The sequence below is a fragment of the Pinus tabuliformis genome, chromosome 7 (assembly GCF_031772625.1).
Source record: "Pinus tabuliformis cultivar Carrire ecotype Pingquan chromosome 7, CPIR1, whole genome shotgun sequence".
In the NCBI taxonomy this organism is placed as follows: Eukaryota; Viridiplantae; Streptophyta; class Pinopsida; order Pinales; family Pinaceae; genus Pinus; species Pinus tabuliformis.
In genome coordinates this window covers 164700684-164712187 of record NC_142293.1, presented here as the reverse complement: position 1 = coordinate 164712187, position 11504 = coordinate 164700684, and the positions used below count along the sequence as shown (strand labels likewise).

At 43.0% G+C, this 11504-nt stretch overlaps 1 protein-coding gene across 1 annotated transcript; it reads right to left on the bottom strand.

Moving 5' to 3' along the window:
* Positions 1–6493: 6493 nt before the first annotated feature.
* Positions 6494–10632, bottom strand: LOC149246349 (uncharacterized). Its single transcript, XM_089440832.1, has 5 exons — positions 10297–10632; positions 9147–10128; positions 8481–9065; positions 6998–8060; positions 6494–6725 (listed from the first exon to the last, which is right to left on the bottom strand). The coding sequence occupies exons 1-5, from the start codon at positions 10630–10632 to the stop codon at positions 6494–6496; spliced, it is 3198 nt and encodes a 1065-aa protein (XP_089296958.1).
* Between the last annotated feature and the right edge of the window lie 872 nt (positions 10633–11504).

Genomic DNA, 11504 nt, shown 5'->3' with positions numbered 1-11504 from the left:
GTTCTTAGTGCTCATGAGGTCTGATTTTGATTGGTTGGTGGAATTCTGGGAATAGATGGGAAAAGCATGCCTTCAAGCCATTGGGCTATGAAGTCAATCAAAGCATGGATTAACTGAATCGGATCAATCGCTAAAGGAGGAGTTCATAGGGTAGGATAGCACAACAAAAAACAAAACTACAGGTTCAAATGGATGAGGTAGTCCTAACCAGGCTGAAAGGGAAATGAAGAATCATTAAACCGAGATCAAAATGAAGAAAATAAGGATGATCAGTAGCAAAGGGCATCTAAGAATCCATTACTATGGACCAAACGGGGGGGGGAGCTACGGAAGTAAGGGAGCAATTAAGAATTCCCAGACTAAGATAGTTTAGTAGAAAATAGTGAGAAAGTAAACAGTCGAGACAGAGAGCATTAAAGCTAAATCTGAAATATCATTCCTTGTTTACTATTCAGATTTTTTAGAAAAACATGTGAATATTTATAAACATGACGATAAAATAGTAATAAACATGAAGAGATAATATTTATTTGGTTTCCATTGTGCACAAGAATCCTGTGAAATGTCTTTAGCTTTATTTCATGACCCAACAAGCTAGTCCAATCTTGAATACAATAGCTCCTTAAATTGATATGAAATTTCTACAGAAATGTCTTTTGAATCCACCCTAATTACTTCAAAATGTGAAGTATTTATACAAAAAATGTTACAAAATATCTCATAACAGTCTGAGAATTATTCTAGGAAATCAAAAATATCTTCAAGCATGAAGATAAAGACAGATGGAAAAATGCCCTCTTGCAGTCCCTTTTATTGTGATTGTGTTGGCTGTTGTAATTCGAATTTGGCTCTTTCAGTTGGTTGATATCTATGTGCTGGAATTACTTTATGTCTTCAACTTACTTATACTCTTTACCTGCTACACTTTGACCCTATTTCACCTATTTTACCTAGCTGCCATCAGATTTACTGCAGTAACTTTATAGTAAATATGTTAAATTTACCCACCATTCGTCTTCAGGTAATTTTGTCTTCGGCATTTTTCTATATATCTCATCAGCTTCGGTGTACTTAGTAAAATTTGGCTTGTTGACAAACAGGTTCTTTACCTCATGTTCTAGGAAGAACATACCTTCCGGATTGTCATACAATACCTTTCCTATGGGTAAAGCTTTTACCCCTGAAGTACTAGTTTTGTCTTTGGCCAAATTGTTTAGTCTTTCACCGTGGTCCCCTTGGGTAATAAGCTTGTCATGGATGACCATAGGACTGGGAAGGCCTTTTTCCCTCAAAATAACAAACTTTTTCATGAATCTATCAATATCAGCTTGCATACTTTGGCATTTCTTCTCAAGATTGAGCATCAGGTTTCTCTTAGTAAGAACCTTATTGATTTCTATGATGGTTGATGTTATATCTTCTTTTCCCAGTTCATCCAACTGATACCTATTTTTGCTATTCAAGAATGTTATCAATTGATTGGCCTCTTTAGGCTTGTCTCCTAGCTCTTCTCTCGTTTTAACTATTGCTTCGGTGACCACTTTCACCAGTTTAGTTTGCTCAAAAATTACTTGACTTGAGGGCCAAACGTCATTGTCAAAGTCAATGATGTTGGACCAGAGCATTTCCTTTATCTGTCCTAGTGGCTCTATGAAGGCTATAATGATCTCATCAACAAACTCACTGGTAGTTTGGCCTAAAACACTAGATATCGTGCATATAATGTCTCAACCAAGTTTAGAGAAGATGGTCCACATGTATGGAGGAGGGTCCTTTGGAATGTATTTCTCCTCCATAATGAAGGTCTGGAATAACTGAGCAAGTTTGATAGAGGTTACTATAGGGAACCTGTCAAGCAGGTCTCCAACAGAGATGGGGGTCAGGTTTTGCCCTAGTTGCAATTGTAGTATTTCATTAATGGATTCAAAAGTGATGGTGAATAATACAGTATGGTCAGGAGTCATCACTACTCTTTGGCCGGGATTGTAATTCATATGGTAATAGTGGACAATTTCAGGGAAGATATGAACTCTAGGGAATTGGTATTTGCACAAACTTGATTCCCAAAGACCTATATTGTCTGCATTGTTTAAGTACTGGTCTCTGTACCTGCAATATAACTTCAATGGAGATTCAGGGATAGAGGTGTATTTGATTTGAAAGTCTTTGTTTGCCAAAGGGAGATGGTCTAAGTCCTGGTGGGGAGTATTAAGTGGTAGGACATTCAGTGCGACTAGAGTGACCATTCTTGGTTCTTGTGGATTCAAGAATGGGGGAAAAGGGTTTTTAGTCAATCTGGGGATAGATTGGCTCAATTGAGAGTGGTTTGGGGTTGCTGAGAAATTGTTTTACTTAATTACTTACTAACTTAAAGCAATTGAGTAATGGGCTTTAGGAATGAGATAGGATTTTACTGTGAATTTGGGTAAATACCTAGTTTTGGCTGTGAATGGGTTGATGGGCGACTATGCATGGTTTGCAGGAGGCATTCGTGACTGAAGGATGGATTGGACATTTAGCAGCTTCAGCAGGTTGACGGTTGAACTTGGGTTGGCAGTTGCATGGAGGTCTGAGCGTTTTCCACGATAAAACTAGAAACAATGAGTTTTTTAGTTTTATGTGTAAAGTCAACCAATTTGGCCGGTACATGGGGAAAGGCACATTTTGGCATTAAGCGGGGAATGAGATGTTTTTTCGTTTAGCGGGAGGTGGTAAGTAGGTTTAGGTCGCACTGCTTTTGGGCTGGGGTGGTTTTAGTGGGAGGCCGCCCGATGCCATTCATTGGGCACTACATAGCAGTAGGGTGAAAGAAAAACCACCCATATCGGGTGGGTAAAGGTCAGCCTTTGGAGGCCACCCGATATGAGTGTTAACCGTCGGATCAAATGGCGCCCGATCGTACAGTGATCGGGGTGGAGTTTTGACATGAGGTTTAATGGAGGGGCCCAACGGAGGTTTAAGAGTGCGGGATTAACTTTAATCAGATATTATGGTGTGGTTAGGGCGTCGGGGGCGATTTCATTGGCGGGGTCAATTATTAATTAACCACAGATCGGTTAATTAATCTCTTTTATTTGGATAGGGTTTATATAAAGTTTATTTTTCAAACTTTTTCACGGCGGAATATTAATATAAGGGTTTTATATAACTATAGGGGAAGGGTTTTTATCTTGGGAGTTAATACATAAATAAAGTTAAAAGTTAATATGAATGAAGGCGGAGAATGTTTTAGCGCTAAGTGTGAAATGAATTCTTTGCAATTTGTTTTTGCTTTTCACATAGAAAACATAAAAACTTAGGCTAAATGTATATTTGTGGGTTTTTGTGAGAAATGGGTTTTTATGGGGGTAATGGCTTTTCCTTGGGAAAAATAGTGTTTAAACCTTAGGAAAAGGGGTTTATTAGGGGAAAGTGAGTTTCCTTAGGATTTTGATGTTTTTCATAGGAAAAGGGATTTTTGGGGGAATATGAGTGAATTTGAGGGGGTTGAATGCTTATGAGGGGACTTTTAGTACTTAAAACCTGTAAGTCATTGGTCCGAAGGTCTGGTCCCTCCAGAAGTCAGAGAAATGCTCTAAGCCCCTTTAACTTAATCTTTTAGGCACTTTAAGATTTTTCTTGGAAGTTAGTTAAGTGGAAAATGTAATGAATGAGGGAGGTTAATCAATTGACTCTGTGTACTTGATACATGTCCAATTATTATCCATACTTGGATCTTTGATTATGAAGGTGATCAACATGCTTTTATCTAATAATCATCACAATTCTGCAACCATTCTTCTAATTACCCACCTACTCATCCTACAATTTTTACTCCTCTTTATTAGGGTGCACTTTAAGCTGGGAAACCCTTTATCAAAACTTTTCTTTTCTTTTACAATGGAAATCTATGAGGTTTCTGCGAGTTTCATGATTATGTAGATTATCTTCCGGATACATCGCATTAGGTTTCTTTTTTATCGACGTTTCAAACCAGCAATGGTGGTTCATCTTCAGGATGTGAAAGATTATTGAAACACTCGTCTCTTTTTTCCATCTATATAGAGATGTATGAGATGTTTAGCTGACAAATATTAGGATTTATTAAATTATTTTTAAATCATTCTATTTGTTTTAATTATAATTTAATTGTTTTATTATATTTTGTTAATTTTATTTTATTTTTGTGATATTTAGGGTTTAAAATTATTATAGAGTTAATTTAATTATTCTATTATGTTTTGTAAATTTAATTGTATTTTTGTGATATTTAGGGATTTTAAAATTATTATAGAATTATTATTTGATTAGGGTTATGGTTGTATTAATTATTTCCTATTTTAATTATATTTATTTTAATTAATTAATTATTTTAATTATTTTAATTTTAATTATTTTAATTGTTATAATTATATTTATTTTAATTAATTATTATGGCTAATCCATTTTTCTTATTCTATTTGTTTTCATTAATTATTCTCTTATGTTTTATTTTAATTTTTTAAATTTTTGTTTAGGATAATTTGCCCTATTCTAATTGTCTTACTTATCCCTTATTCTATTTGTTTTGATTATGGTTTAGTTATTTTGTTATGATAATAATTGAATTGTTATCATTATTTTATTAGGGTCATAGTCTTTTTTTTTTCTCGTTAAAACTATACTATTCTATTATATACAGGAACAGGAAAAACATTTACAGTCAAAGAGTCATTTTGCCAAAGGCCACAGATGGCACTTTGGACTGAAAGTTATCAGATAGAGCAGCCCACGCAGGGGCACCGCGACTATGCAAAACCGCCCACGCAGGGGCTTTAAACCACAGAAGTGCTGCCAGTTCATAATTACCAACCCGCGCAGGGGCTCTGGGCAAAAAGTGTTCATCCCACGCAGGGGCATCAAAAAAACCTTCATCAAGATCCCTTTCGAACCAAACAAACATAGCAAGAACATACAGTAGGCCAACATAACAAACACAGAAAAACAAAGAAGGACCTGAGCAGCGCCTGAGAGAGTGATGCTGAGCGGATGGACGGCTAATCGTCCGGCTTCTCCTCGACGATCCTGCACCAACCATATTCTTCCATTTCCTCTGCCGTAGGGAAAGAATCCATGTCGTTCTTGTCCCCCATGGGTGAAAACGCTGCCTGAGTCTGAGGTGGGTTGGCGGCATGCTCTGGAGCAGCCTCTGGCGTCTCCTCGACGTCCTTTGAGCTCCCGACCTGGTGCATCCCTTTGCTGGGGTGATCCTCACCCTCATCCTGAGGTTCTTCAAGGAAGAGGACCGAGACGTGGGCATTGATACGGGATTTTTCCTGGGAACTGCTGAAGGAGAAGATGGCAGTACCAAAAGCAGGCAGAGGTGCTGAGTCAGAATCTGGGCTTCTGGTGTCCATGAATTGGCTTGATTGGAGGGGGTTGGCTTCAGCAATTTGATGGCAAAGGCATCGACAGCAGTGGGATTGGGGATTTTCAGTTGAAGGACGAGAAGACCCACCTCGGCCAGAGCCTCGACGGCTGAGCAGGCACTGTCGAGGCCTGACCATCTTAGCAAAAGTACCAGGGGGATAGAACAAAGCGGAATAGGAGGAATTGAAACGCCACCCAACCAACCTTTCAAACCTGATACAACGTTCAACTGACAGAGGGATGGCGAGAGCTGTTGCTCCGTAAACCATAGACCAGGCAGGAGCCTGAACACCATACACTAGATTCTAAGCGTGAACCAGCACATTACAATCCACCCCATCACCTTTCTTAAACTCTTCATCACCTCCTCGAACCCTGTACTCCATAACTGCTCGCTGTAGTCGCACCTGAACCCTGGACAGAGCATTGAATTGCCATCCATGAGAACCCACACATATATTCCTTGGCAGCGTTTTGCATTGAATGCCTGTCTTAAACTTGAGGCAGCACATGGCTTCCATGTGGCTCCTCACCTCCCTCCGTCGTGTCACCCGCATCCGGGGAAGCAGCATCGCTTTGGACCAGCCTAGCGTATTCCTGAGCCTGGACATTATTTGGTATTATAGTCGTGTTTCCTGTGAGGAGAGTATTCTCATTTTCTACTCCTATGTTGGCTAGGAGGTCTGCAACCTTGTTGCCTTCCCTTTTTGTGTGATTGAAGGAAATGGCCCTGTTGCTGCGGAGAGCTTGTTCGATGGCCTCTAATCTGGCTTCGAGCCTCCAGCTGGCGGCGATTGTTTTTGCTTGAGAGCCATTCTGAAGGCGCTTGGCCATGTTTATGAGAATCTGAGAGTCTCCTTCCACGATCAGGGGTTGAAGGTTGAGATTCCAAGCGAGAAGGAGCCCTTGCCAGAGTCCCTCAAGCTCAGCTGAGTTGTTGGTGTCCCAACCCATGTTTCCGAAGTATATCTGCAGGGGAGTGCCTTCATGATTCCTCAGAATTCCTCCAAAACCAGCCATTCCGGGGTTGCCTTTGGAGGCACCATCGAAATTGAGCTTATAAGAATGCTTAGGGGGAGCGGTCCAAGTGCCTTTGATTATGATGCTACTTTTGGAGGGGCCGATCTTGTGTAGTTCCTGAGGTAGATGCAGTTGCCAGTTGCTTAGAATGCCTTTCTCGTTGTCTAGAGAGGGAAGATCCTCCTGGGTCCAGGATTGGAGCAGCAGCGTTTCTTTGAGGTTCCCACAGAGCCTGTTCCATATGTCTTCGATCGATGAGCACTGGTTTTTGAATATGCGTTTGTTCCTTTCCTTCCAGATGCTCCATAAGATGAGCCCTGGGATCATGTTCCACAAACAGTTGAGAAGCTCGCTTTTATAAGGATTCTGCGGCCAGTGTCTTAAGGAATTGGTTATGTCGTTCTCTGTTCTGCATCTTTTTTGACATCTAAAGCTCGCCTTTTCCCATAGCTGATTGGCTAGGGGGCAGGTGTCCAGGAGGTGTTGGAGTGTTTCCTCATTTTGATTGCAGTTAAGACAAATGGATGGACCATGGAAGTTTCTTCTCCTTAGTTTGTCCCAGGTGAGGATTCTTTTGTGGCTTACCAACCATAGGAAGTAAGAGACTTTGGGCCAGGATCCAAGACGCCATATTTTGCTCCAGATTGGATCAGAAGGGGTAGTGATGTTGCATACGATCTTGTAGGCCTCTGAAGTAGTAAAGGCACCCTTTGGTCGGTATCCCCATCTTAGGATGTCATTGCCTTCGTCGTGTCTAATGCTTCTTTTTCGTAGCTCCTTCTCCAACTCCTCAATATCCCGTAGGTTTGTGATGTTGATTAGCTGATTACCCTGTTTCCATTTCCTAAATCCGTGCTCCGTTTCCTGCACCCAAAAGTGTCGGATCTTTTCTTGCTGCTGCTCCAGCCTAACGAGTTCCGGGGGTGGATGGAGAACGTGGGTGAGCTTTGGCATCTGGCTCCATGCATCTGTCCAGAATCTCGCAGTTTTGCCATCCCTGACTTCCCAAAAACTGTGCTGCTGAATTAACTGGAAGTGCTGTTTGGCCGCATTCCATATTAGCGAACCTTTTTCAGTGGGGGTGAACCTGATGAGCTCCTCCTGAGGTCTGTTATTGGCATATTTAGCTGTCCAGATTTTTACCCAAGGTTTTTCTGGGTTAGTGATCCAATGCCACCATATTTTAGCGCTCATAATGGAGTTGCTGTGCTCCGGGTCTCTCAGCCCAATACCCCCTTTGTCTTTGGGCAAGCAGACTGTGGGCCATTTGACTAGAGCCCATTTACGGTTAGTTGCCGAGCTGCCCCATAGGAAGCTACGCTGAAGATTCCTGATTCTTTTTAAAACCCATTTGGGCGCTGCAAGGATTGAGAAAAGATAAAGGGGCATTGCCTGAAGGATAGACTTAATGAGCACTACCCGACTGGCCAGATTCAGAGATCTGTGCGTCCAAAGGTTAAGACGGGATTCAAGCTTCTCAATGAGGGTTCGCCAGGAGGAGTGCTTTATGGCTGAGGCAGTGAGGGGGGCTCCGAGGTATTTGGAGGGGAGGGAGGCTGTGGGAAAGCCAAGGATTCGAGCAACCGCAGTCTTAACAGGAGGAGGCGTGTGAAAGAAAAAAATCTGCGATTTGGAACAATTGACATTGGTGCCTGAAGCTTCAGAGAAATCATTGAGCAGGGATTTGAAGCAGGAGGCTTCCTGGACAGAGGGATAGCCAAATAGCATGGTGTCATCAACAAACTGCTGATGAGAGGTAGCAGGGGTGTTGTGAACTGAGAGGCCTTTGAGTTGGTGAGAATGGAGGGCATGTTTAATGTGGCGGCCAAGTCCTTCTGCCATTAGAACAAAGAGGAAGGGGGATAGGGGGTCCCCTTGCCTGATTCCTCTAGATGGATTGAAGGGGCGGGAGGGGATCCCATTCACAAGGATGGAGAATTGAGTGGAGGTAATTAGACTCATGATCCAGCGAATCCACATAGAGCAAAAACCAAAAGCCTTTAGCATTTGCTGAATGTAAGTCCAGCTGAGTTTATCAAAAGCCTTAGAGAGATCCAGCTTAAGAAGCATACCTGCCTGTTTTGATTGTTTGAGGGAGTGTATTATCTCGTGCGTGAGGAGAATGTCGTCCATGATCTGTCTCCCTTCCACGTACCCCGACTGTTCCGGAGATATGAGCAGAGGCAACAGGGGCTTTAACCGGTTAGCGACAACTTTGGAAATTACTTTGTAAATGACATTACAAAGAGCAATCGGCCTGTATTTGTCGGGAGTGATTGAATCCTCCTCTTTGGGGATGAGGGCAATGAAGGTGGAGTTGAGAGAGGGAAGCAACCAATGGAGAGCTCTCGACTCTTCAACAATTTGCCAGACTTCCTGTTTTATCATCTCCCAGAAAGTGTGAAAGAACGTGGTGGTGAATCCGTCCGGTCCAGGGGCTTTTCCTTCCTTAAGCTGGGACATTGCCTCGTCCACCTCCTGAGGCTGAATTGGGCAGAGGAGAAGCTCATTATGTTCCTCCGTAATGATCCTTGGCACATTGTTGGTAATTCTTTCAATTGCCTGTCGCCTGTCTCCCTCAGGCTCTTGAAGGACCTGATTGAAGTGATTGAGAAATTCCTCCTCAATTTCCTCATGCTTTTCTACTTTTACCCCCCCTTGATTTTGAATGAAAGGTATGTTGTTGTGCATTCTTCTTTGAATAGTGGTTTTATGGAAGAATTTAGTGTTTCGCTCACCTTCCTTCAACCATCTGATTCTGGATTTTTGCTTCCAATAAACTTCTTCCTGCTTCCACCTTTCCTCAAGTTGTTTGTGGATGCGTCGTTCCTGTTCCAAAGTCACTTCAGTGTGTCCCTCTGTGGTTACCTTTTGTTGGAGGTCCGTCAATTCCCGGTTTAGATCTTGTTGCGCTTTAAAGATATCTCCAAAGGTCTCCCTGTTCCAGCGCTTTAGGTGATTTTTTAGAAACCTGAGCTTCTGTTGGAACTTATACATCTTAGACCCTTCTGGTGGGATAAAGGAAGTCCATGTAGTTTTGACAAAGTCTTTAAACGCGGGGTGCGAGAGCCAGAACTCTTCGAAGTGGAAGGGTCTCCTGGTCAGGTCACCTGGTCTTTGCCATTGAAGGGCAATCGGCCAATGGTCCGAACCGGTGTGCAGAAGAATTGCAGCTGAAATGTCTCCTCCGAGGTGAACCGCGTTATCTGATATGAGGAAGCGATCCAGTTTGGATGCAATTTGATGCTTTCCTGCTCTGCGATTGCTCCATGTAAAAGTGCCATTACAAAAAGGCATGTCTATGAGGGAGGTGTTTTGAATGAAGTCCTTGAAATGGGCATTTTCTTGTTCCAATCTATTCCTCCCCCCGATCTTCTCCTCTAGCTTGGTAATCATGTTAAAATCCCCTCCGATAATCCAGAGTGGGTGCCTCCTGTTGTTGTTCAAAGCTTCTATGGTGTCCAGAAGCGCAATTTTGCTTCCTGTATCCTGCGGGAAATATACATTTGATAGGTTTCCATGAATGTTCGTGCCTAAAATGTGGAAGGCTGCCTGGATGAGATGATGAGAAGCGTGGAAATCTGAGAGATTTAACGCTTGAGTGTTCCATGCAATAGCAAGCCCTCCTGAAGCTCCAGAGGCATCTACCGCTACCGAACGACATCCTGGCCAGGCTTTGGAGAGTATGCTACCTAGAGTAGAGCCATTACATTTGGTTTCCTGGAAAAAGCATAGTTGCGGCTTTTCCATTTTAATCATGTTTTTTAACATTCTGAGTTTCCCTGGGCTATTGAGCCCTCTTAGGTTCCATGATACAAGCTTCATGGTTCAACTATTAGCAGAGGGTTTATAGTACTTTGTCAATTTAGCATACCTGCCTGAGTCTACCAGGATTTTCCCAATCTCGATCGTTCTCTGTAGATCCGTTCTTCTTCCTCTCTTTTTGGTATCTTTTGGGGGGAGGTTTCCATCCCAATGGCTTCCTGGCTGTATACCTAGTTGCTGCTGCTGATAAGCTCTCAAAATGACCACTTCCAGCTTGCTGAGTTGGATTTCGGGTATACTGTCATATGCTTTCTTTTTGCATGCTAGTTCTAGTTCCAGAATGTCTAGGCCGTTCAGATCTATGCTTTCTGGTTCTTCTTCCATCTGTTGCACTTGACTGCTTCCTTCCATATTAATCTCTGAGCTTGAAGGGGGGTCTAGCTTTCCATCGACTTCCATATCCTTGTATTTCTCTGCCGATTCTTTCAGTCCTCCTGAGGGGTTATCTGTGATGATTATGGGGGTTTGGCGTTTGGAGGGGGAGGCTGAGGGGGGGGGGGAGGGGAGGAGGAAGAGGGAGGGGTAGGGTTAGACTCAGAGATCGGGGGTTGTTCATCAGAGGATTGAGCGAGGATTTCGAAACTGTTCTTAGTAGCTGGGCCATGGGTGTTGTTTTGCTGGGGCTTATTCCCATTTGAGGGTTTCTTGTGCGCTCGCCTTCGGCTAGGGGCTTTGGTGAAGCCGTCCTGGGTTGGGGGTTCAGAGGGGTCAGGAGTAATGGCTTTGGTATTCAGGGGACAGTCTCGGAATAGATGCCCAAGAGCATGGCATTTCCTGCAACGAAAGGGTACATGCTCATAGTCCAAAGGTTGGATCCACTCCTCGTCACGGTGAGAGAGACTTACCGATTCTGGTAGGGCTTCGTTCAGGCGCATGAAGACGCAGATGCGAGCATAGGAAGTGTATCTGCGCATTTTGGTTTCTTCTGCAGCCCTGATGTACTCCCCCAGTCCATTTCCTATATCTTTGAGAATGTCCTCGTCCCAATATTCATCTGGAAGTCCATACATTCTGATCCAGACTGGCGCCCAGGTGAGATCTTCCTTATCCGGATTGAATCTTGGTATCCACTCCCTCAAATACAGGCCCGCTGAGTTGAAGAAGTAGGGCCCTGTTCCCAGAATTCTGTGTTTGTCCTCAAGACAGTAAAAAATTGCTGTGAAAAAGCCTTTCGGCCCTAGCTGCAGAGTAACATCTCCTTTGGGCTTCCATTTCGCTGCAATCCATCCATATAAGGCTCTTTCTGTCGGCCAGAACCCTATAAACTTCCC